This window comes from Petaurus breviceps, unplaced genomic scaffold (assembly GCF_028583685.1).
Source record: "Petaurus breviceps papuanus isolate PSGF00001 unplaced genomic scaffold, PetGlider_PUasm1.0 181, whole genome shotgun sequence".
Taxonomy (NCBI): domain Eukaryota; kingdom Metazoa; phylum Chordata; class Mammalia; order Diprotodontia; family Petauridae; genus Petaurus; species Petaurus breviceps.
This window is the reverse complement of record NW_027185784.1, coordinates 24083220-24109956: the sequence shown is the minus strand read 5'-3', so window position 1 is coordinate 24109956 and position 26737 is coordinate 24083220. Positions and strand designations below refer to the sequence as shown.

The 26737-nt window shown below is 42.6% G+C and overlaps 1 protein-coding gene across 1 annotated transcript in view; it reads left to right on the top strand.

Annotated features, from left to right (window-relative positions):
* Nucleotides 1–26231, top strand: part of PARP12 (poly(ADP-ribose) polymerase family member 12) — a 28038-nt gene extending 1807 nt beyond the window's left edge. Inside the window, exons 2-12 of the mRNA XM_069087346.1 lie at nucleotides 3013–3148; nucleotides 9570–9834; nucleotides 13033–13134; nucleotides 14729–14852; nucleotides 16661–16847; nucleotides 18234–18354; nucleotides 19145–19241; nucleotides 20378–20453; nucleotides 21857–21987; nucleotides 23326–23477; nucleotides 24937–26231. Of these exons, the coding sequence (XP_068943447.1) occupies nucleotides 3013–3148; nucleotides 9570–9834; nucleotides 13033–13134; nucleotides 14729–14852; nucleotides 16661–16847; nucleotides 18234–18354; nucleotides 19145–19241; nucleotides 20378–20453; nucleotides 21857–21987; nucleotides 23326–23477; nucleotides 24937–25190 (1645 nt within the window). The 3' untranslated portion in view covers nucleotides 25191–26231. The remainder of the gene's footprint in view (nucleotides 1–3012; nucleotides 3149–9569; nucleotides 9835–13032; nucleotides 13135–14728; nucleotides 14853–16660; nucleotides 16848–18233; nucleotides 18355–19144; nucleotides 19242–20377; nucleotides 20454–21856; nucleotides 21988–23325; nucleotides 23478–24936) is intronic.
* The last annotated feature ends 506 nt before the right edge of the window (nucleotides 26232–26737 follow it).

Below are 26737 nucleotides of genomic sequence, written 5' to 3'. Positions count from 1 at the left end.
TCTTGATTTCCTTTCCACTTATCTTTACAGCAGCAAATCCAAAAAATGATTTTTCCTTAAGCTCATATCTCATCCACTTGTTCCTCTGATCAGTATACTCCAGCGGCTCCCTATTGTCTCTAGAATAAACCATAAAGTCTTTATAATCATGTTCCAACCTCTGTCCAGCATCATTCATTACTGACCTTCCTGTACTCTTTGTACTGCCCTTCTCTCTGTTCCTCACCCGAGACCTTCTAGCTCCTGTTGTAGTGACTGTGTCCCATTTCGGAAGTAACACTCCCTCCTCATCTGCTTTACAGAATTCCTCACTTCCTTCAAGACACAGCTCAGACACCTTCATGATCCCCTCAGTCACTGGTGCCTTCCCCTCAGACTATCTTATATTTAACTACTTTGCGTTTGGTTGTGTTGAGTCTCTATGTTATTGTGTGTGTATATATGTATATATACACACACATCCCTGCATGTGTGTGTATATTCTGTTTCTATATATGTATATTCTATAGCTACAATACATAAATGTATATATACATTCACACATACATACATGTGTGTCCTTACCGTTTCTCTCTTTAGAATGTAGGCATTAGCCCCTGGACCTATTTTCTGGATCCTTGATTAGGTTGTTAATAAACACTTGATGGCTGAACTGCTGAGATATTAGTTCACAGGGGACTGTTGAACCACTGGGAATCCTGTGTGAGTTGGAAAGATGATCACACTGGAGAAGAATGTAGATTACAGGTTGACCTTTGGCAAATTCTCCAACATTTCCTGGTCATGGCTGATTTAAAGATCCTTATCCTCTTGGCAGTTGTTTGTGTAGTCTGGGGCGAGAACTCTTAGCAATTTGCTTCACAGGATTGTGGGGGAAAGTCCTTCAAAGCAGCATATAAATGAGTTATTCTTAGCAAGGGTGTTTTGGCAGTGCTGCTAGCCAAAACCTGCCAAGGCATTGGGCAGAATTTTGCAGATAAAAAAACTCCATTCCCTCAAAGAATAAAAGATCCTCCATTTTTTTCTCTCTCTCTGTCCTTGTTAAAATGCTTCATCTTTTGGCAGAAGAGGGCAGTGATATGGGTGTTTTGAGTAAAAAGACACCATAGAGTTGTCAAAACATAGATTTTGTTGTTGTTGGAAGGGACCTTTAAAAGACTCCCCATTTTTAGAGTCTAGGAAACTGAGGCTCAGACTAAATTATGCTAAGTAACAACCTCGGAATATGAATCCTAGTCTTCTGATTCTGTAAAGAAATCTGAGGGGAGCAGTTTAAGATAACCATGGGTTTCCTCTATTTCCAGAAGAGCAATTAGGTATGAATACAAGTTGTCTATGTTGGTCATTTCTGTAACTCCCGAATTTAAACTTTCTCAGGCCTGTATTAGCTGGAAGTCACATTTCCTGCCAGCATCTTTCTCCATCTATATTGTGTAATACAGTAATTCTTCTGTGATAAGTCTCATTTTGTCTGTGTTTTGCTGTCCTGATGAGATGCCCTGATGAGATGATTGGCCTTCCCTAGGTCCAAGATCCCATTTTCTGTCCTTCTGTGTCCATCCATAGTACTGGCTAGTATACAGCTTTGAACATTATTATTCTAATCAGTCCCAGTGTTCAGAGGTAACAGCTCACTCTGGTATGTCATGACTGCATAAGATACTTCTATCTAATAAGTCATAGGCAATACTGGTTTCATGAATTCCCCCTCTCGCTCAAAGGACTTTTGGGGTGTACATTGTGTGCTCTATGGGATGGTGTTTAAGAAAGCTGCTATTTAGTAGAGATATTGTTTACATTGCAGACTGTGCCCAGGAGAAGGGTTTGGCTTCTGTTTTGTCTTTGCTTTCTTCTACAGGGCAGATGGGCCCATGGTGCCAGTACCATGTCCTGGTCTGGAGAAGATACAGAGATAATTAAGATGTGATTCCAGTTCAGATAGAGCTTAGAATCAAACAAAGTCATAGGCATATACAGATGGGCAATAACTGTATTTGCTCAATAGAAGCACTAATGGAGAAAAGAGTAAATGCATAACTGAGGGATAAAATCCTCAAGGTCTGAGGGAAGAAAATATTTCTGCCTGGGGGCTCAGGGAAGGTTTTGTGGAGGAGGTAGGGTTTGAGCAAGGCTTTGAAGGACTGATAAGCGCTGGAGGATCAAGGTCTCCTGCACATGAAATTTTCTCCCCTTCTCTCCCCTGCCCCTACCCCAAGATGGCAAGCATGCTGAATATCCCTTCCCTTAGTCTTCCTCTCCTCTATCCTACCTATCCCATGTATTATCCCCTCCCCCCTTACACCTTTCCCCTTACTTTCTTGTAGGGCAAGATTAATTTCTATACCCCTTACCTGTATTTTTTGTTTCTCGGTTGCATGTAGAAACTTGTTTTTAAATTGTTTAAAAAAAATTGTTTTTAAAACTTTTGAGATCTAGATTCTCTCCTAAAGAGACAGAATTTTAACCAGCCCCAGTGTTCCTATTAGCTGTTCCTGAGTTGTAATGTTACAGGCCTGGCGAAAGTGGCCTCTTGGCCATTTGTTTCTAATTGTAGGCAGCCATAATTACTGAATTACCTGGAGGCCATAATTTTAAAATGACAGTGCCATTTTCCTATGGGTGACTTTGATGGAAGATATGAGGCACTTCTTCTTTAAGGAATAATGTAAGGCCAAAGGGTCAAAGAGTTTGAACTGGAAAGAACTTTAGAGGTCATCTAGCCCAGCCCCCTCATTTTACTGATAATTGAACTGAGGCCAGACAAGGGAAGTGAGCTGCCCAAGGTAATATGGATTATTAGTGACCCAAGGACACAGCCTCCAAATCCAGCCCTTTAGCTTACTTTTTGAGGAGATGTTTCCTCTGTCAAAGCCAAGACTAATTGATTTTATTGTGTGTGTTATTGTGTGTTATTGAGCGTGAGATGTGTTTTCCTCCCCCAAACTCATTTTGCTCTCCTCTTCTCTTCTCTTCTCTTCTCTTCTCTTCTCTTCTCTTCTCTTCTCTTCACAGGAAACAATGTAAATATAGCCACCACATCGATTCTATACACAACATGAATGTCTTGAAAAGCCATGGCATTGGGGACCTAAGCTTGAACGAACTAAGTCAACTTTTGCTTCAGAATGATTCTACGCTCTTACCAGAGGTGAGTGGCAGATGTCTAGTACATTTGTGTGTACACAGTAGGATTCAGTGTGAACCTCTGTACTGTGATTTAGATTTGATATTTTTGGGGGAATGATCCTTCCTTTTTTAACTGTCTATAAAGGTTGCCAAGGTGAGAGGGCTTTGGAGAGGAGGAAAACTGAGGACAAGATAGGATTGTATTCCATTTTGGGGAATTACCCTTGTGTCAAGGCATAGATATAAATCTAGTGAGTCAAGAAAGTTTGCAGGGCAAGAAGATTAGATTCACCAAATATTTTAAGTAGGAGGGGACCTTAAGGATCATCTTGTCCAAGCTACTCATTTTATAAGTAAGGAAACAGAGTTCACATAAAATGAATTACACATAGTTATATAATATACAAGACAGTTACTCTTTAAGGCAAGGATTGGCAAATTATGGCCCGAGGGCCAGATCCTGCCTTGCTGCCTAGTTTTATATAGTGTGCAAGCTGTGAATGGTTTTTACATGTAAAAACTCATGGTTAAAAACCATCCTTAGCTCCAGGGCTATCCTGGAAAGGCAGTGAGCCCGGATTTGGCCTGTGGGCCATAGTTTGCCAGTCCTTGCTCTAAGGAATAGTGTGTTTCCTCCTTAAGGAGGCATTGTGTTTTCTTTGTAATGGCATGGGTAGGTCTGGTAGACTATGAAGTCTTTAAGGGTTGAGACTGTTTTTTTTTTGTCTTTGCACCTCTTGTGCCCATGTCAGCTTAAAACAAAGCTGAGACTGACCAAGTGATCAGTAAATAAAGAGAGGCATTTTATTCAGGTCCAGGAATTGCAATTTGAGACAACATGCTTGCTTTATTCAGACAGGGATACCTGGGGAGGAAGGTAGATTCTCATAGGGTATAATCGAGAAACAGCAGGGGGGGTGTTTAGTCTGGATATACAGAACAGCTGAGCTTCAGGAAGGCGTGGTGGAGGGGTAACAGAAGTGAGGTTCCAGAAATGTCCTTATCTCCGTCCAGGAACAGGGGTGGTTAGAAACTGCTGGGGTAGGTGGGGGTCTTCTTGAGGGCAGTTAGAAATTGCTGGTCAGAGGAGGGTAGGCCCCAAGTTTCCCAGGGGTCAGCACCCAATACAGTGCTTTGCACATAATAAGTGTTGAACTCAACAGTCTTAATTACCCTTTCTACCGCATTATCTTAACTTCATTGAAATTTAAGGTGCTATAAGTAGCAGCACAGATTTCTTTTTGTAGTAAAACTTTTGGATAATAGGAACCTTCAGCAAGTAATAACTCATTTATATAGCACTTGAAGCATTCAGAATGGTTTCCTTGAAGCAAAACTGTGAGCTAGGTACTGTAAGTAGAAATATTCCCATTTTGTTGATGAAGAAACTGAGGTTCTGAGAGGCAAAAGACCACCAGCCCATACTCCTACAAGTAGGAAATCTGGATTCAAACTGAGGTCTTCTGGCTCCGAGTCTAGTGTTTTAGTTACCCATAACACACTGCTTCATATGCATATAATTCCCCTTCCCTCTGCCCTCCAGGATTATTTATTTACTTCCTTTGTGTGGGATCCCCCAAATGCCATGAGATTTCATTTAATTGCTTTTCTGGATTTGGCATGAAATTTGGGGGATGGGGTGGGGTGGTCTTTGTGGCTTATTGAGCAATTTTTGGTAGATTCAGCAAGTATTTCTTGACTCTTGACATTTTGCTGGGGTAGCTAGGTGGAGCAGTGGAGTCAGGAAGATTCAGCTTCCTGGGTTCAAATCTGGCCTCAGATACTTACTAGCTGGTGACCCTGGGCAGGTCACTTAACCTTGCTTGCCTCAGTTCCTCATCTGTAAAGCAAACTGGAGAAGAAAATGACAAACCACCCCAGTATCTCTGCCAAGAAAACCCCAAACGCAGTCACAGAGAGTAGGACGTGACTAAACAGCCACCACAACCATTTTGCTGGTCCCATAGAAGACAGAGAAGAAATGTGACCTAGTGCTTAAGAAACCCCCCAGTCCCATTGGGACAGTGAGACTTGTATATGGAATATAACTTGGAAAACATCATAGAATCTTAACATTAATTTAGATGGTGCTTTTAGAGTTTATAGAGTGCTTTCTCCATAGGTTACCTTGTTTGAAAAAATCAGTTTATTGGCACAGGGATTTAAATTATGATGTTTTAAACTGTCAGTCAATCAACAAGCTCCTACTATATGTCCCTCCCTGTGCTAAATGCCTGGGATACAAAAAGAGCCAAAAGAGAATCCCTGCCCTCAGGGAGCTTACAGTCTAGTGGATAATCTACCAGGGCTTCTTAAATATTTTCCACTTGTGGCCCCTTCAGTGCTTCTTAAACTGTGGGTCTTGACCCCAAGCATACAGTGAAGTGCTCAGGTGTGTGGTACAGGCAGTAAGTGCTATGGTGAGCCCTGAAGGGAAGCAGGCAGGTTTGCCTGATGGAAGTGGATGGATGAACCATTTGTGGGAATCCTCAGACATCATCTTGGGTGAAGGTGTGAGGGAGGAAGCAGCTGGCTTTGAATGCCAGGCTGAAGACTTTGGCGTTGGTCTAATGGACTTGAGATAGCCCCTGGAGAATCTCAAGTGGAAGGGGAACTTGATTTTCTTTTTCTTTTTTTGGGGGGGGGGGGAAGGCAAGGCAGTTGGGGTTAAGTGACTTGCCCAAGGTCACACAGCTAGTTAAGTGTCAAGTGTCTGAGGTCCTCCTGACTTCAGGATCGGTGCTCTATTCACTGTGCCACTTAGCTGTCCCCAAGGATCTTGATTTTCAGAGGGCTTTTGAGGAAGATTGTTCTGGCTGTTTTGGGTAGTGTGGGTAAAAACCTGCTGTGGATGCCACACTGCTTTTGATTTGGATTTCTGGTGGTTGAGAAGCTCTATCGTACATGCACTTGAAAGCCTCTTTCAGTCATCCCCGTATGCTGCTGACCTCCCTGCAGCTGTATCCCTTCATGGTGTTAATGTCTGGTAGCCCCATATTCAGAAATATCCATACTTACCCTCATTCTCCCCCTCTCCATTGGCACCTTCTCATTTGCTTATAAACATTCTCAGATCTCTCCAGTCCTTAAAAAAAAAAATCCCCCTGCCCTCTTATTCTAGTAAGCTACCAGTCACTCCCCTGCTACTTTGCTTCCAAAATTTAGGAATGTTAATTAGTGGGCACTGTCCTTCCTTACCAGTCACTCATTTTTCAGTCCATCTGGCTTCTACACGTGTTACCCAACTGAGACTCCTCCATCAGAGATCATGGATAACCTGCCGTTGCCAGATGCGATGGAATCTTCTCATTTTCATTTTCCTTTGCATCTCTGTGTATCACACCGCCAACCTCCCCTTGGCTTTGTTGACACTGCACGTCCTGGTTTTCTTCCTCCTTTCTCTCTTGCATCTCCTTCCCTGGCTCCTCAGACAGAAGAGCCATCCATGGTGCTGGGCTCAGCTGCCTTCTCTCCTCTGACACTCTCTCTCTGGGCCTCTCTGCAGCACTTGACGCTGTTGACTGCTAACTCCTGGCTACCCCTCTCTCTCCTTCCTTGGCTTCTGAGATATGGAACTTTACTGCCTCTGCCTCTGCCTCTTCTCTGAGCGTTTCTCATCATTTTCCTGAGCCCTTCAGGTAAGGTGTTCCTCAGACACTCTCTGCTAAGCTCACTGCCTTCCAAATGCCAAGTGAGGTTTGTTTTCAGTGTTCTGCTACCACAAGGGCTTTTAGTCAGTCAGCCAGCAATCATTTATTAAGTGTCTGCTAGGTGCCAGAGTCCAGGGTGGGGAACCTGTGGCCTCAAGGCCACATGTGGCCCTCTGGGTCCTCAAGTTTGGCCCTTTGACTGAATCCAGATTTCACAGAACAAATTCCCTTAATAAAAGGATTTGTTCTCTAAAACTTGAACTCAGTCAAAAGGCCACACCCAAGGACCTAGAAGGCCACATGTGACCTGAAGGTCATAGACATGGAGATAGACACACATGAAACTCTTAAGAGATTAATAACTAATAATAATGAATCATTAAAGTGGCAGCCCATAGAGTCAAGGTTGCTACTGTAATGGTAAATAAAGGTAGGACAAGAGTAATGAACTGAGACAGCTGCAAAGAGTTCAGGGGTTCTGAGGTAACTATAAAGACAACAAAACAAAAGGAAACCAGGTTTAATGTGAATACGGTGTAAATAGAGAAAAACCACTGTGGTTGGAAAGGAGAATTTTGAAGTTTGGGATCTTAAAGGTGATATATTGAAGTCTCAGGTGAGACCTTTCTAAAATACTAATCATGATAGTTCTAACACTCTCACTTTAATGCTAAAAATCCTTCCATGGCTCCCTATTGTTTACTGAACCAATTCCAAACTCCTTATCTTGGCATTCAGTGTTCTTTAAAATCTGTTTTTTCTCTCTCACGTTACTGTCTTTCATACTCCCCGCAAACTAGAAATAAGAGACATTTTCTTTCATTTATTTATTTTTATTTTTTTAGTTTTTAACATTCATTTCCACAAGATTTTGAGTTACAAATTTTCTCCCTGTCTCCTACTCCCCACCCCAAGATGGCAAGCCTACCGAATACCCCTTCCCCCAGTCTGCCTTCTCTTATATCCCTCTCAATCCCCTGCTTACTTTCTTGTAGAACAAGATGGATTTCTATACCCCATTGCCTGTATATCTTATTTCCCAGATGCATGTAGAAACAATATTTTTAACATTTGTTTTTAAGACTTTGAGTTCCAGATTTTCTCCCTTCTTCCCTCCTTATCCACCCCCATTGAGAAGACAAGCAATTCAATGTAGGTTGTACACGTGTAGTTATTCAAAACATTTCCATAGTAGTTATATTGTGAAAGACTAACTACATTTCCCTCCATCCTATACCACCCCCATTTATTCTGTTTTCTCCTTTGACCCTGTCCCTTTTCAAAAGTGTGTGCTTCTAACTACCCCCTCCCTCAATCTGCCCTCTCTTCTATCATCCCTCTTCTAAAAGACATTTTCTCAAACCCATTCCCCCCCTTCCCTGCCCCCCACCTGTTGAAATTCTATGTGTCTTTTAAGACTTAGCCCTGATACTCCCACCCTCTCCAACTCCCTGTCCTTCCAGACTCCCCAGCTCCAAGAATTCTTCCTTTCCTTTGATTGTTTTTCCACACTTTGTGCCTGTCCCTCCATTGTGCTGTATGATTATTTGTGTATGTACCTAGGGTTGGGACTGTGTGTCCCTCCTTTCTGGATGCACCAGTGCCTAGTGTGGTGCTCTGAACTAAAGGGCATTTAATACCTGTCTTTTGAATTGAATTGAGGAACGTTTAGTCCAAAGACTTGTCTGGGCACCTAATTCTTGCTGTACCTGGCACTGAGTATTGGAGTTGAATGAGACACACAGAAGGTAGCTGGAATGATGGGGTCCAAGTAGAACCCAGAAGTAGCAACCTGGGCGTGGCCCAGCATTGGGTTTAAAAGTTATTGTGATGATCTGTTCTCATTGCTTTCCCTAACCATTCTCCCACATTCTGAGAGCTGTAGGATAGGGCTAAGGGAGAAATTGGGGATTTGGTGGGAAGTCAATCAGATCTCAACCTTATTTGAATTCATAACACATTGCACTTCTTTTACTAACTTTGTTCATGAACTTCTGCCCTTATTAGATTGAAAGCCTCTGAAAGGTAGGAACTATATTTTATGTGGCTTCCTATCCTCCCAGGACCTAGAACAGTTCATTGCACATATTTCTAAATTTTGATTTTAATTAATATTAATAAAAGAAAAATAAACCTGAGAGAATGCCTCATTTTATGTATTAGGACTATACATATAAATACATATATATTTCATAAAAGGAATTTATTAATAGAATCTTTTTTAATTTTGAGAATAATTTGCAGATCATAGGTATGAATTTTTTAAAGTTTGATAGAATTCTGTAAAACCTGTAAATCCATCCCCATCAGAATTCTTTGCCTTTGATTGTTCGTTTACAGTGAATTCAGTTTCATTTTCTTAAATTGGATTAAGATCTTTACTTTATGTACCACTCATTTAGTTATTTTTATATTTTTGTGGACAGCTGACAGGAAAAACATGATCTAATCAGTAAGGCCACTATGCAAGTATACAGCTCAAATAATTAACACTTACAGACTTCCCATCCGTGTGAAAGTGGGACACGTATTCCGAGTTGTTTTCCTAGGAATGGGGCTGGACTTGTACGTCCTCTTGCCTGGTTCCTCAAGTGTAGAGGTAACATATTTGCAAGATGGTCAGTCAGGACAAAAGGTACAGTCTCTGGCCAAGACTCATGGGCTTTCTAAGCCCAAATGGAAATGAAACCCAGGACCAATGTCCCCTTAGCCTGGTGGTGTAGCTAGTGAAGATAAACGGGAATGTAGGAAGGCTTCTTAATCATTGATGTTTTTCTCTTTCCTTGTCTGCAGATCTGCGCGCACTATAATAAAGGAGACGGGCAATATGGTTCTTGTACCTTTAAAAACACTTGTGCCAAACTCCACCTTTGCCAGTTCTACTTGCAGGGGAACTGCAAGTTTGGCAGCAGCTGCAAGCGGTCCCATACTTTTGATTCCACATGTCAGGAGAAGTTGAGAAAGTGGGGGCTTAGCACCACTATCATTAAAAGCTTGCCTTCTACTTACAGAAATGCTTTTGACATTAAAAATGAAAGCTCAACAACACCTGAAAAAGGTAGGGAACACATCACCTTTCTCCATGCACTCAGAGAATGTCTTATCTGATGGAGGCCAGCTAAAGGGATTCCACCTTCTGTTCTCCCTCCTTTCTTTCCTCCCTTCCTTCCTCTCTCTTTTCTTCCCTCCCTTCTTTCCCTTCTTCCTGTCTTCCTCCCTTCTCTCCTTTCCTTCCTTACTCCCTCCCTTCCTTCCTTCCTGTTTCTCTGTGTCTCTATGTCTCACTCTGTGTGGCAGGTGAAAGATGAAATGATTGAGAAAACAAAGGTTCGGTTTTCTGAGCATATCGATTTATTAAGCAGCGCATGCCGATTGCCCAACAGACCAAGACCAAACCTCTTCAGCTTAGGCCTGTACCCCAAATCCATGGGGAGATAGACTGCTGTGCATTAAAAGCAATTAATCAAATAAGGTCAGTTAATTAAAAGGAAACCATACAACATTAGGTAATCTGATTTCTAATGGAAGAAAGTTTAGGGACTTGCCAAGTTGGGAGGGGGAAGAATGAATAGATGTAATTTCCTGAAATCAGAACGAGGTGTCTCACTCCCCCAAGTGTCTGTGAGCAGTCAAAAGGACAAACCTGTAACTGATTAGCAGCATGGGTGGGACCAGTTTTCAGATAAGACATATAGGTTGCTTGAGATGTGCAGCTGTGAGAAAGCTCCTTGCTTCAGGCTTTGGCTGTGACCAGGTTTCCAGTCACTATAGCCTAGGTCCTTACTTAAGAGTCTCAGAACAGTATCTAGAGGTAGTCCAGTTTCTCAGCCACACATGGTTAAGTTCAAACAATGCAATAAGGTTTTCTCTCAATTTTCACAACTGAATAAAGTTTTCTCACAAGACAGAATTTGGACCAGACCCATAATTGAATAGAAACTGGGCTAGCTCTAGGATTGAATCACAAGATGAAGTCACTGTGGTTCACTCAGTTCCCACGATTAACTCCTTTCTGCCCTAATCCCCTCAATTCCCTCTTGTGTCTGTCACTCTCTTAGTGCTTGTCTCTTTCTGCCTCTGTCTTTCTGTCTCTCTCCCAATCCCATATGGAGAAAAAAAAGAAAATTTTTGTAACAAATATGCATACTCAAAGAAAAACAAATTCCCACCTTGGCAATGTCCAAAAGCTCTGTGTCGCCTTCTGCTTGCAGTAGGTATCAATCCTCACATCTTCAAGCTGGAAACAATTCAAATTTTTCCTTTTTCCTGCCCTCCATTTTTCATGCAGTAGAGTTATACTTTTTGTTGTAGCTCCTGGGGTAATGTTTGGCCATTAACGACTTGCTGTTAGTTTTATTGGTCTCTGGGCTTGTTATTGAATGGATTTGTAATATGAAATGAATGTCAGGAATTTCAGCAAATATATTTGTCGCCTTTATTTTGCTTCCTGCTTTTAGATTAGTTTTGGAATATTTTCTTTGCCTGAACTTAATGGCTTCTTTGGGTTTTTGTTTAATTGCTCTGTGTAAATTCCTCTTAATTGCAAGAAACCTAAGTAAATGTCTGTCTTTGCTCATTAAGTCTTTGGTCTTTTTAGGTGGGTGAACAGGTAGATTGACTCAGGTCGACTCCAAATTAGGATGACCAATTTCTCTCCATTACTTCTCATGGCTGGATGTATCAAACGATGTCCTCCAAAACAGTCATACTTTTCACTATTACTGTGCCGTGCTGGACGAAGAATGGAGGAGATTCAGCAAGTTTTCAGATGATAATAAATTAACAGAGAGGCATTTTAGCATGAGTCTAGATAGCTAAATTTAGAGTCGTAAGGGTCTTGGGTTCAGATCCAGCATCTGATACTAGCTGTGTGACAGTGGACTGATAGAGTAGCTTTTCTGAGCTCCAGCAGCCCTCTAAAACTATAATTATCGATGGGCTGTGAGCCAAGTTGATGGAGGGAGCTCCCACATCAGCAACAAAATGGGTCTCTTAAATACTGAATAAATTACTTGAGGTTGCTAATGAAAGCCTCAGGCATATTTTTCAAGAAAAACTACATGGCAGACACAGTTCTGGGTTGGAGAAATAATTTGTGAGCCACTGTTGTCCCTTTGGGGTTTCAGAAAAATATGACCCAAAGGTTTAATAATTTCCACCATTAAATTTAGATTTTTCTTTTAGTTTCTTTTCTTGGCAGTTGGTATTAACATGAGAGACCAGTTCTAATCTCCAGTTAAATATTACATATTATATGGTGAATAGAGAGCTGTCTCAGTCAGAAAGACCTGGGGTTAATCCTGCCTTTGACATATTCTAGTTGTGTGACCCTGGGAAAGTCACTTAACTTCTTTATGCCTCAGGCAGCTAAGACAAGGTATAGTGGGCACCTAGGTGGTGCAGTGCATAGAGCACCAGCCCTGGAGTCAGGAAGACTTTCCTGAGTTGAAATCTGGCCTCAGATGCTTATTAGCTGTTTGACTCCCTTGTTTGCCTCAGTTTCCTCATCTGTAAAAAGAGCTAGAGAAGGAAATGACAAAACCTTCCAGTATCTTTGCCAAGAATCAACAACAGTCCCACAGTCAAATGAGCTAATTAATGCACGCAGAGTAATTTGCTATCAAGCTGTTGATGTATGAACTGCTATTATCACATTGATAAAAACATGGGTCCATAAAAAATAAATTAAAAAATAACAGCCTGGTGCCTTCTGCTAGCGAGTCAGAAGTGAGAAGGACCTCAAGAGGTCATCTGGTCCTTTATACAAGCCTATGTCTAAAAATGTGACTGAGGCGGGATGGAGAACTTGGGGTCTGAAGACATTTTGTGACTTCTTAGGGAGGCTTTTTCATATTCTCATCTGAACAAATCACAAACTGGGGTTTAGGGTTCAATTAACTTTGAACATAGAATTATATCACCTGTAGCCCGATGGAGCAACTTTTAACTTTCCCAGATAAAAAATTGGTTCCGGGGCAGCCAGGTAGCACAGCGAGTAAGAGCACCGGCCCCAGTGTCGGGATGATCTGGGGGGATTGAATCCGGGCTCCGACACTTAGCACCCACCCAGAAACACCTGGCCGTGTAACCTTGAGCAAGTTACTTAACCCCAATTGCTTTAAAAAAAAAAAAAAGGGTTCCTTACTTTTGGCGAAAATCATTTCCTTGTCACTCCTTTATACCTTGCAATGTTTTGACCCCAAATCAAGGCTTGATAGAAACTGATTCCCATTTTTCACTTGTTTCTACTTTGCAGCAAGAAGAGATAGTAGTGACTCTGTACCCGCCACCCCTAAAAGCAGGGATGAGAATGATCAGATCTGCTTGTACCACATTCGGAAGGCTTGTAGCTTTAAAGGTGAGCTATTGGGAAGTAGCTTCTTCCTAAGGACCGTTTGCCATCAGCCTGGACATATTTGCCTGCTGCTGCTTTCCTGTTCCCTCCCGTATTAGCAGTCAGAACACTGTGCTCGAGTCAGTCTCCTGGTTTACTCAGTTACTCTCCCTTGTGAGACTCTCACCAGCTCTCAAGTCAGCTGTTGTAGTAAGTAGAACCCTAGAATGTTCGAACAAGGAGGGCTTTCAACAGAGGAGGGACTTTAAATGGCATCTTTTCCAGCCCCCTCATTTTACAGAGAGAGAACACAAAAAGTGCTCAGGATTATAGGAAGTTGTGGTACTAGTATTAGAACCTAGGCCTCCTGAAATAGGTCCAGGACAGGGCACTTCCTACCAACCCTGAGGCCTCTCGCTCCCAGTCCTTCTCTTGGGGCCGTGGTCTCAGGGCTGGTGGTTGTCTTAGTAATATTCAGACACACTGCATGTTGAGTAGGCCTTAGTAGGTTGGCCCAGGATTCTCACTACCATTTTTAACATGGCTTCTATGGGGAAAAGTATTCCAGGCTCCAAACACCTGACTTAGGAAAGAGCTTTTGGGAGGAGACCCTGTGGGAAGTAGGGATTGCCATATTACCATGAAAGGGGGAGCAGGAGTCTTTATTTAAAGGTTCACGTGGCATCATTCATAGACTTTTTGTAAGCAGCGATTGCTTTGTGTTCTGCAGAATTTCGGTCAGCCTTGGTTTTCTCATCTATAAAATAAGAGTGTTGGGTTATTTGACACTCCGTCTCCCCAGTGTCTGCTCTAGCTCCAGGTCTCTGATTCGCTAGCTACAGCCCTCATTCCTTCCTCTAGGCCTTCATCAGCCAGATCACTTTCAGGCAGCTGTTTACAGTGCAAAGAGTTGCTTTATTACAGTATAAAGACTGAATTCAGACCCCCCCCCCCCCAGGCTGGCCCATTTATAAGCGCACAGTCTGGTTCAGAGTTCACATCCGTGCAGCTAATAGACTTACTCTGTCCCCGATCTCCTTGCCCCCGGTGTCCAAGATTTGAAAATAAGGCATGTAATATATGATTAAATGGCACTCAGAACAATACTGTTTGAGAGAAGGGGGACATGAGTGCAGCCTGGTATCCTGTTCTAGAGGAAGGAAGATGGTGGCCAGGTTCTCATTTTCAACAGAACGTGTGCTTTGGGATAGTTCTTCTGGATCTATGATGTCTCAGCCACGTGGGACTGATGTGCTCCTCCTTTTTACCTGTGGTCTGTGTAAATGAAGCAAAGCATCGGCCTGGGGACTGAGCTCAGGGCCTGGGCACTGTTTGCATGGTGGTCTGAGCAGCTGAGGCATGGTGTTTCTCAGCACACTCTCTGATTCAGTCCTGGAGTTTTAGCTTTAGTTTGTTGTTGTTTGGTCTCATAGTTGTGACCCTGTGGCCCATAGCACACCAATATCATTCCTGGGGTTTTTCTTGGCAGAGATACTGGTGTGGTTTTAGAAGAATGCCTTAGAATGCATTGCATAAGTCCTTACTATGTTTTTCATTGTTTATTTCAGCTGCATTGTATGGGATTACCATTTTGATTTCATTTCTGTTTTTGTTTTAGATAAGTGTTTTAAGGTCCATTTTCACTTGCCGTATAGATGGCAGTTCCTTGATGGGAACACATGGAAGGATTTGGAAGAAATGGAGAAGATTGAAAAGGCATACTGCGACCCCAATAAAAACCAGTATGAAATGTTATTTATTTTTGCTCTTTGCCCAGTGTTTTGGGGGCGTTTGAGAAGTTACGAAATTCTATACTATTTAAAATTTTTTTATACTATTTAATTTTGCCTACCTTATTAGAAATTGAGCCTGCCATGAGGACATGGAAGCATGGTAACTACCAGTCTCTGGTAGTGTGTTTTCTGCCCTGTCTGTCTCCTGTGCTTCCCCTCCCATCCCTTTAGTAAAAAGCTTGGGAGCAGTGGGGGTTGGAGGGTGTGGAGGGAGAAGGAAATAATTATGTAAATATGTGCTGAATAGAAAGACCATTAAAGGATTCATTGGTAGGGGGGGGGTTGACTTGAGTCATCTGAAGTTGTTAGCATGACCCTGTTTTGTGCCCCTGGATTTGGGTTCCAATCCAATCTGTCACTCACAGGCTGCACTCTAGTCCAGCAGAGGGTTTAACCTAAGTGGTGGCTTAATCTCCCTGGGACTTTGTTTGGTCATCTGGAAAATGAGCAAGTTGGACAAATGAATGCTGAGGTCTCTTTGGGCCTTATACTGTGATCTTATTATGATCCAGTGGGGAGGGTGTACAGAGTAGGGAGATATCTGGCTCTTCTTGTGAGATTTGGTTTGAAACTCAGGTAGAAGTGAATTTCTGGACAGACCTATATCCCCATGCAAGGATGAAGACACATTCCAGAGCCAAGGGATTTCTGGGTTTTGCCTGCAGTATTATTACATTTATACCCCTTTGTTAATCCAGACATACTAGAACAGTAATTAGATCCACGGAATTAATTGTGTGGGCAGCTTGGTGGCAAAGTGGGTAGAGGGCTAGCCCTGGAGTCAGAAAAACCTGAGTTCAGATTTGGCCTCAGACACTTACTAGCTGTGTGACTCTGGGAAAGTCACTTAACCCTGGTTGCCTCAAGTCTCCTCATCTGTAAAATGAGCTGGAGAAGGCAATGGCAAACCATTACAGTATCTTTGCCAGGAAAACCCCATATGGAGCCCTGGAGAATTGGACGTGACTGAAAAACAGCTGGATGACGGGCCGATGAATTGTTTAGCACGTTGTCCTTTGATTTGTGTCACGATTCCTAGAAGGTTACACTTATTCTTGCTGACCAGGGCTGTATGTGGGAGTGGGTAATGGACACCTTGCATTAGTAACAAGTAAAATTGCCACATACTTAAACATGATTTCTTTTTGAAAGAATATAAAGTAATGCAAACGCTTAACAAACACTGCCAAGAGAGCCACTTTGGCAGAGTAGATAGAGAGTTGGCCCCAGAGTCAGGAGGACCTGGGTTTGAGGCCTGTCTCTGGTGCATATTGTCTGTGTGACCCTGGGCAAGTCATCTCTTAGTGTTACAGGCAGCTCTTAGCTAAAGAACCAAGATGCTGATCTATATTGGTAGAAAGAGTCCTGAATTGGTAGCTCTCCTCACACCACTGAAATCACAGATCTGGTTTAAAAGAAAAATGGATAAGTAAAGCTTTTCAAGGGGGCCTGATGAATAATGATAATAGCTAGTAATGTATTCACTGGTTTCAGTTCCATCCCAATCTTTGTGACCCCATTTGATATTTTCTTGGCAAAGACACTGGAGTGGTTTGCTATTTCCTTCTCCAGATCATTTTTAAAGATGAGGAAACTGAGGCAAACAGTTAAGTAACTTGCCCAGGGTCACCCAGCTGATAAGTGTCTGAGGCTGGATTTGAACTCAGGAAGATGAGTTTCTGACTCCAGTCCTGGTGTTCTGTGGACTGTGGTGCCACCTAGCTGTCGAATTTTTACCCACTTCCTTTCTTGCACAGGTTACTCATTACGTTTTCGCGCCGATTGATCTCCATAAACTTTGATAAAATGACTTATGCCCATTACAAAGCTAGACGTCTCTCCACGGCCTCTTCTGTTGCTAAGCCTCCACACTTCATACTCACGACCGAGTGGCTTTGGTATTGGAAAAACGATGGTAATTTGTGGCAGGAGTATGGCCTCAAGGTAAGGGAGGGGCCCCTGTGCCACATCTCACACCTTAGTGCAGCCTTGATGGCCTGTGTGTTAGAGTGAGTTTCTCCATCAGTAAAATAAGGGGCTTGGATTAGCTGGCCCCTAACATCCCTTCCAGCTCAATCAAGGCTGTGACTGATGGACGTGGGGCAAGAGTAAATAGTCCTTTTGGTGAGCCGAGAATGACAGAAACATCCAAAACACGGTGGTCATGTGCTGCTTTGATGAAAAAGCTTGCATATTTCTAGCAGTATTTGGTCAGTAAAATTCCAGCACAATTGAGGAACTTGGAGCTGGGTCTAGGGAGACTTAATTTTTTATATGTATAGAGATCCAAATCCACTTGAATAAGTGGAAATTGTAAGGCAGTGAGTGTCTTTTCCATTCCTTATGTTAAATGAGGTGGAAAGAAGTCTGCTTCCATTCTAACAAACGAGTCTTGGTTTGGTTGTGGGCAGATCAAACGATACAGTGTGCAGCCACCCATTTATCTGATGAGGAAACTGACTCCAGAGCAGCCAAGTGACTTGGCCTTGGTCTCATAGCTAGCAAATGTCACAGGGAGGATTGCAACTCAAGTTCTTCTGACTTCAAGTCCACCACTATCCATCATGCTCTGATACTTCTCTTTCTCCCAAAGGAGGGGTCTTACAGACAAACAGAAGTAATAATGAGCTCTCCAAGGAAGTCTAGAGGGAAGATCAGAGAGGGAGGGAGGGGTGAAAGCAGTCTGAGCTTAGTCAGACAGCTGCATTGGTCATGCCAGTCATTCTGCCATCAGTGATCTCAGCAAAGCAATGACAATGAGCAGATGTTTAGTGACTGCCCTTTGTCTGCAAAGGCATTGTCAGTGCTTTGAAAGAATTTGAGAGTTGCCTATTTTAATAAAGAAGTCTATTCTAATCTTCTTGCCCTCTTCCTCCCTTGTTCAGCAGAAATCACACTTTGTAACCACGAGATGTATAGTTCTTATATTTCTGTTTTCCAAAGGAATTTAGCAACTGGTCCAGTCAGCTTTTCCTCAGTGGATTTCTAACATATATCCCCCCACTTCCCCACCCAAATCCACCCCTCTCCAACTCCTCCAGCCTTCTGGTCAGCCTGTCTCCCTTCTGGCTCTATTCATTTTCCTAGGCTAGACTCTCCAGTCTAGACTACCCCATGCTACCCAAACCCTGCTGTTGAACTGTCAGGGCCTCTCCTCGGCCCTGACTGCCAGCTTAGGAGCCATTGGGTTCATCATTATGAAAGCCTAAAGCAGGTCCCCTAGCCCTGGCCCAAAGTCTTGTGTTTGCATCATCTGCAGGCCATCAACTTTACTGGAGGGCCGTCTTGTGCATTATGAGAAAAGGTCTTTTTGTGGTTCTGACTTGACAGGGTGCTGAACACCACGCAGCTGACATTAGCAGCAGCGATGTGGAGAAGGCCTACTTGAACCAGGAGTCACCTGTCCTGCAGTTCTCAGTTGGAAAGCACACCTATGAGTTGAATTTCAAAGGTATTTCCCAAGGATGCTCATTTGGCAATCGGTGCCTCTAAATCCTTGTGCTGGCTTGATAGACCCAGCTGTGTGGTGTGGTGGTGCTTGGGATCGAATTACAGGGTGTTGGGAGTGCTTCACATGACTGACTTCTGAGTCATGTTTATCCAAGGGTACAGAGACAGGCTCAGGTGGAAATCAGCAGCCTGTAGGCTATTCTGAAATCTACCTGAAGTGGCAGTCTCAGTCAGCATGGCCACCCTGAGTCTGAGGTGTGCTGCTGTCAAATGTGCATGCGGGGCACCGGCCTGTCAGGCCCCATGAAGCAGAGGTTTCTGTGCTGCAAAGGAGAGTTGGAGGGAGGAATATCGTGACTTCTCTCCTAGCGGGGATAGGCACTTTGGGGACAGATTGGGGGGCTGGGGAAAGACTTATGGCAGGAGGGATCTTAGGGGTCTCTAGGGAGTAAAGATAAGTGATTGAGAAGTACCTACTAATCTTCTACAGCTCTCTTACAATTTTATTTCTTTTTTTGTTTTGGAGGGGGGAAGGCAGTGCAGTTGGGGTTAAGTGACTTGTCCAAGGTCACACAGCTAGTAAATGTTACGGGTCTGAGGTCAGATTTGAACTCAGGTCCTCCTGACTCTAGGGCTGGTACTCTATTCACTGTGCCACCTAGCCGCCCTTGTAATTTTATTTCTTTAAAAAAAAAAATGGTCACCAGTTCATACTAACTTTTCCCTCACTTAATTCAGGTAAGTCAGTTTTCACCATGTAGTTATTAAAAGCTAGTTTTATTGTTTTTTAGCCATGACTCAGAAAAACTTATACTTTGGCACTGTCAGAAAAGTTTGTCGGAGACCAAAATATATCTCCCCTGAGGACGTGAAGATGAAGCAGACATGGTAAGCTGTGTTTGAGTGATTTGTCCCTTGGTGCAGATCTACCGTGGCTCATATCCAAACCTTGGTTGATAATGAGATTAACCAGAAATGTCTGGCTACCATCAGACCTTCCTGTCTTTTTTTTTAGCTCCACCAAAATATGCAGCACGAATCATTATAATCAAACATAAATAATGTATCACACATACATATTTTACTGTTTTTCAAGCGTGTGTAGATACTATGGTTAAAGATAAGAATTCATTTAAAAGCATAACTGAATTCATGGTAGCTGTTTTTGTGATTATATTTTCTTGGTGAATGGTTAGTACTATTCTGGGTGGGGATCCAACAAATTTTTTTTTCACCTTTATAAATGAGTCTTCATACTCCAGAAAAGGTTGGGAACCATCTTCTGGCCAAATGATTTAAATAGAGGAAGGCAACCCAGCTCTCATACCCCCAGCTTTAGCAAAAAATTAAAAATAACATCAGAAAAATAATATTCAAGAAATCCAGTGAGCAGCTCTAGTGAATGACTTCTTCCACCTCAGAACTTCACAGAAGCTTTGGGCTTTTCAGGTGAGCGTCACTCTCTTGAACTAGGAAGTCCTAAGCCCAGTTTGGCTGCTCAATTTCAGTATGTCATCTCCCAGGTATCCACTTGGGGATCATCTGGGGACAAATTTTAAGTCCTCGTCTGGTTTCTTGACCACAGTCTCATGTGCTTTTAGACACAACCCATTCTCTCTCTTGGTGTGTTTCTAGGGAATGCTTAGTAGTTATCATGCCTACTTATATCAGACATAATTAGGAAAGTAGATTTGTTAGAAAAGAAAAAAAAATGCACCCTAAAGCCAAGTAAGACAGTATAAATTGTAGGATTGTAAGAATATTTGCTATTTTGAATCTTCTGTATCACTAATATCAGTGGAATAATTAGATGTTAATCCAATTAGTGTTGCTAATTACTAATTATAATTGTTTTCAACCTTCCTGGCCCACTTCAGATGAGATGGGATGAGGAGTTAACCTTTGAGACAAGGAAGGATAGAAGTGATAGTGCTCCAGAGGCACTTTGAGGAAGTGGTGATAGTATTGATATTTCCTGAGATACTGAAAATGTGAAAATGTTCTTTTTTTTCTGTCATGTTCAGTGGCGACAAATTGGGAGCCCCAAGGGATGTTCCATCTCACTGGGATATGTCTGCGTTGCCCGATCTGGGATTTAAGGTATGCAACTTGAACTACTGATAATCTTAGCACGTAGAAGCCTGAAAGGACCTCGTCCAACCCTTCATTTTTCACATGAGAAAACTTAGGCCCATAGTGTTGTTCGGTTGTTTCAATCGCATCTGATTCTCTGTGGACCCATTTGGGGTTTTCTTGGCAAAGTTTTCGTAGTGTTTGCCGTTTCCCTCATTTTTACAGATAAGGAACTGAGGCAGACAGGGTTAAGTGACTTGCCCATGGTCACACAGCTGGTAAGTGTCTGAGGCTGTATTTGAACTGAGAAAGTTGAGTCTTCCCAATTCCAAGCCCAGTGCTCTGTGGCGCCACCTAGCTGCCGAGGCACAGAATAGAGGTGACTTCACCAGGGCCACAAAGCTAGTTAGGGAAAAAATTGGACCTCCAATCCAAATCTCCCTTGACTGTCCAGTTGCTACATCATGCCGACAAGGGCAAAAGCCACTCATTATAAATGGGTCGGTAGTTTGATGCATTGGACTCAGATTTGAGAGACTGCCTCTAACAATTGTTGTATGACCATGGACAAAGTATGTGGCCTCTCCAACCTGCCCTTTCTTCAGTTTCCAGGGTAATACTGACCTCACAGAATTGCTCTGAGGCTCAAATGAAAATACATGTAAAGAGAAGTGCTATGTAAATATCAGTTATTATTGTAGGATTTAGTGATGGGGGGAAAACCTTAGGTGTCATCTGGTCATCTGGTCTTACTTAGCCCCATCCTCTCATTTACAAACGAGACAACTCAGGGCCACGTAGAGGGCAGGTGACTTGTTCCAGGTAGCAGGATGCAGAGCTGGGCTTGAAAGCTAGGCCATTTGCCACTAAAACTAGTGAGATGAGAGTGACCAAATCTCAGGGACATCATTGAAGGACCCAACAGTGAGCTAGGTGATGGTTGTGCCCACTGCTGGAAGCAGAGAAGTATTCAGCTTTGGAGGTGGTGGCCTTGGGTGAGCTGAGGTGGACAGACCCAGAGAGGAAATCGGTGAAACCAATTAAGAAAAGAAAGGCCATCAATTGTGAAGATCCCTTAGAAAGTAGAACTTAAAGGATGAAAGGACTATGTTTTATCCAAGAAACAAAGCATATTTTTAGCAGACCAAGTAGGTTATCAGGAGCGACTGGAACTTGAAATAGAGGAGGTGATGTATGTGTGTGTGTGGGTGTGTGTATGTGGGTCCACACAGCCTTCAACAACAATCCAATTAACCAGATTCCTTTTCCCTGTTTTCCTTCCTGTTTGTTTTTGTTCTCTTCTTGCTGTATTAGTTCTTTTCCTGTGTTTGTTCTTTTTGTTAAAAAAAAAGGATCTACCCATCTGCTGTATGGAAACTCCATGTCCTTAATGTGTTTTAAAAATATATATATTTTTTGGTTTCTTGCAGCCAATCTCACTTTCCCCCTCCTCTGGAGAGTATCTAAAGGTCCAAGAACAGTTTTGTCGTACAATGCGTAACTACACCATTCTCAAGATCGAGAGAATCCAGAACCCAGCACTCTGGGAAGTGTATCAGTGGTATGTTTGGGAGAATCCACCAAGAAATAACAAAAGGCAGAGCCAGCCCAGTGCTAGCTTTAAGGACACAAGCTAAAGTCCGTTAGCTCCTGAGCTGGGATTCTGTCCACTTCACCACGGGGGCTCCTCAGGTACATGACTCCTCCTCTAACCAAACTCACGAAGCATTTTTAAGGAGACCATGGTGAGAGAGGAGTAATTAAGCTGACCCTTACAACCCATTACCACTTGTAGAGCAAGAAAGTAGCCGCTCTACTAAAAGAGTATCAAGACCATGTATTTTCCATTTAGGATGGTATTTTAATTTGTGGTGTATCACCACTCATATCTTTATAGATGTAGTTGTTTTTGGCATAGGATATAGTATAAAATATATGGAAAGACACCACTGTAGGGCCAGGGCCATGCTTGCCTCCCCATACCAAGTAGTTACGATCATGGTTTCTGACATGCATCCATATGTAGTGGATCTATCCTTTACAGTCATAAATTCTACAATTAATCCTGAGGAATAAGATAGAAGTGTACTTAGCTACCTATAGTCAAAGGTGAATGGCTTTGTGCCCTATTCTTTAGTAGTGAAGGAGTAAATTTTGCTAAAATGTATACATTTGCTACAGTTGCTGATTACATTACCCCATCTTATTGGGCTAACCCCAGCAGAAGGAGCCCTTGTGCAGAGGCCTAACACTTCTAGACATTTATGGAATGTCTACTCTCCGTGTAAAGCTGGGAAGGGAGTAAATATTTCTATAGTACTTGCTATGTGCTGGACACTGTGCTAAATACTTTATAAAGATTATCTCATGGAATCATTTCCTTGGAGACAGTTTTGTCAAGACCAATAATGCTCTGTATTGAATTCTAGAGAGAAAGGTTGGCTTGTTGACTACTGGAAACCATAAACTGTTGCAAGTTTCTTATGCTTTCCTGTCTTTCCTTGAGAGTGGAACACAGATTTGGGCCTGATGATAAGAGGAAAAACAGACTTCTTTGCCAGGGACTTCTCTCTTCTGGGATGATAAAGAAATTTGATCTTGAATTGGAGTAGGGAATAGAGTTTCTCCTTTATTTCTTATGCCCACAGAAGACTTAGGGGGAAAGAAAGGATAGCTACCAAAGAGAGCCCAGAGTTGGTAGTTGATGGAAAGCCCCTTCTTGTTATTCAGTCATTTTGAAATCTTACTGAAAGCCACTTAATGTACCTGAGAAGCTCTTTGAGGTTCAGAACATGTTGGTTATTTGGGAACAAGTGTACTCTCTTGGATCGCTCTGAGTAAGTCACTGCACAACCTGTGTTTGGTTGGAACCACCCACGTTGTCATCTCTTCGCCACAGGCAGAAAGATCAGATGAAGAAGAGTAATGGAGGGAAGGAAGTAGATGAGAGGTTTCTGTTTCATGGCACTAAGCCCGAGTACGTCGAGGCCATCTGCCATCAGAATTTCGACTGGAGGATCTCTGGTCTTCATGGTACCAGCTATGGCAAAGGTAACTAGTTAAGATTTAAATTAAAAAAAAAAAAAGAATATTCTGGAAACTTATAAATACTTAAACATTATAAAACTATGTGGTTTTGTTGTGGCATTAGTGTGCTCCTCTGATTGAGGGCATGACTTATCTGTGATTGCAGGTGGTCTTCTAGTCTTAGTGGAACTGAAAAAAATCCTCAGCCTTGGGTCAGCTGGGTAAAGCCCTTCTCTGAACCCTGTCCTTTGGTGACAAAAGCCTTCTCAGCTTGGTGGGAGCTGCAAATCTTGAATTCCATTGGTGTCCTTTTCAGGAACTCGTGGTAACCCCCATGCCACATGGAAGCTTCAGAATAAGGTTTTTGTGAAGGTTCCTAAAACTCAGCTCTGCAAAATTAAGAGAGGAGCCTCAGGCCATTGGCCTAAGGAATGAAAATAACAGAATTCTTGTTTATATGTGGATAGTAATCTGCTTTCAAGTTAGTGAGAAGTGCTTTGCTAACATTAGCCTTTATTTACTTGGTGTGTGCTCCAGAGTCCTTCAAAACCCAAACACTCTCCCTTTTCTAAGGGCATTTTTGCTTAGGCCAGTGTTTTATATCTATCTGAGGGACAAGTTGGCCTCTATCCTTATATCCCTGGTGCCTTGCATAATGTACTGAAGAGAGAAGGCACTTACATGTTGAATCAAAGAGACAGTCTAACCTGAGCTTTAGGAGGAATTGAGCAAGAAACAACACTTTTCCAAATCCTTCTGAGCCAACTCCTTCTAGGATGGCATCTTTATTTCCTTAACACTGAATGCTTCACACATCACATGAGTTTATTCACATGGATGTACAAACCCCAGGTATGGTTTAGTCAAGTTGTATGTTCTGCTGTGACTTGGGTAGCTCTTTGTAAACCAAGCTTTGCTTTGGTGTTCGGGCCTGTCTGACACAGGACTTCTGCAGATTCTGTGAACCCTAATTTTCAATTAGCCCATCGTCAATTAAATTTTCGATTTATAGTCTCTGTATATTGAGATACGACTTATCGAAGAAAACCTGCAAAAAATTGTTCAGTATGGTACAAAATTGTGCTACAAATAGCTTGCTCTCCAAACACAACTTGAAAATGTTTTTCTTCCATGTGGGCTGGACAAAAGTTTTTGTATCAACCTTTGCCGTCTTTTCCAGCCCCATTAGAACACGGCCCAGTCATTTCTTTAGTGAGGGCTATTAGGGGAGCTTATTGCTAATGGCAGGCGGTAGGTGTAATCAGAGGAAGAAGAAGAAGAAAGAGAAGCAGAAGAAGTGGGAGGAGGGAGAGGTGCAGCTGGAAGACAGAGGGCAGAACAAAGGGACCATCTCTCTTTGCCTCAGCTGCGCCTTGGTGTCTGTGCCAGTGTAGCCGACTGCCATGTGAGGGGGAAGTACCACCTTCTGTGGGTCTGCCTGACACTCACCTCCATTGTCCGGATTGTTGTCTTTCTTTAACAGGAAGCTACTTTGCCCGAGATGCCGCTTATTCTCACCACTACAGTCAGTCTTCCCTGAAATGCCAGCTCATGTTTTTGGCCCGGGTTTTGGTGGGAGAGTTTACCAGGGGCAGTTCCTCCTATCTGCGGCCTCCTCTCAAAGAAGGTCACAGCAACGTCTTCTACAACAGCTGTGTGAACAGCACGAGCGATCCTTCCATCTTTGTGGTCTTTGAAAAGCACCAGATTTACCCAGAATACCTCATTTGGTACTGAGCTTCTCTACGGGAAGCTTCACCTTCTTCACTCTCCTTTCTGTAAAACAGCTAGTACTGAGATGAAGGCTTGGGGATGCGCACGTTCCTCTGTTGTTTTTAACGTCCTCTTTCTTACAGTGGAGAAAGAGCCATATGTTGTTTTTGAAAAACATTTTTAAGAAGTTTTAATGTCCTGTTTTGCACTAATTTCCGTATGCACGTGTATCACTGACTTTTTGCTAAAGGAGAATTCTCTCTTATAGATTGTTTACTTCTCCTTCCTATACTGTAACATCAGCAACAGAGTCACTGACAACTGTGGTGATGGCCAAGCCTATTTTTCCTTTTTAACTGTGTCAAGCTTTCATTTGTCTTAGTTAATTAAGTGTTCTGTTGTCTGGGTGCTTTACTGGTAAAGAGCAAAATTGCACTAATTCTTTTTAAAAATCTTTTATTGAGATCTTGTATTTTTATATTAGCTTCGTTTCTGAATCTGTCCCTTCCCTGCCTTACAAACTGTGCCTGGTGACATTAACTAAAAAAGAGTGGATCAGCAATGCTAAACAGTATATCGCTTGGATTGGCAATGTATATAGTGTTCCTCACCTCTTTAAAGAAGGCAGTGCTTTCCTTAAGAGCTAGTTTTAGTTTGGAAATATACTAATGACCCAACATTTAGCCCTTTAACTTTTGCTATTTGCATTTGCCTTGTCTCTCTGCCTGCTGTTTACATCATGTCTTGTAGCAACTGGAAATGTATCTGCTAAGCCTAGCTCCCTGATAGGGAAATACAAAAATGCTGTTGTGTTCTATCTCAGCTTGAGGCAGAAGCTCATAAATGCTTCTTCCTTTACCAGGGTTGTCAGTTAGGATTTTTATAAAATTGTTGGCTGCTCTGCACTGGAAAGTAAGCCACTTTCTCCTTCGGGCAGTAATACGAAGCGTCATTCCTGCTGGTTAGGAGCAGGTCACACTGTTAAGTATGAGTTTTATATCTGTGTGAACTTACATGAATGTATGTCACGAACGAACATGGAAATAAAAGGAAATTGACCTACAATTGGAGAGTGACTCAAGTTACTGACCTTTGTTACTCCCACGTCCACAGCAGGGGTGGACGTTCAGTAATACAACAGGCATTTCTTAAGCACCCTCTGTGTGTAGCCATGGAGTTCAGGTATGACAAGTGTCATTACCCTCAAAGTTTTCTGTTTAGTAGGAAGCCATGCCAGATATGTAAATAACTATGATTCACAGTCATAGGTGAAGAGTCCATTAGAGGGTTATAAAACCAAGTGTTTGCTACGTGAGATCTGGGGGCAGGGGAAGGTTATTACCAATTTGGGGCTCAGGGAAAGGCTCGTATTGAGATGGTGACATTTGATCTTTAAATCTTTGGTCTTTAAAGCCTAGGTGGGAATTCATCTGGCAGAGATGGGGAGAAGAGAAGTTCCATTGGTAAGGAGAGAGCATCTTGAGCAAAGTCATAGTAGGAGAGAGGACCATGTTTGGGGGATAGAAAGAAGTCCCATTTCAGCTGAGAGATTGGACCTCTGAATTCATTGC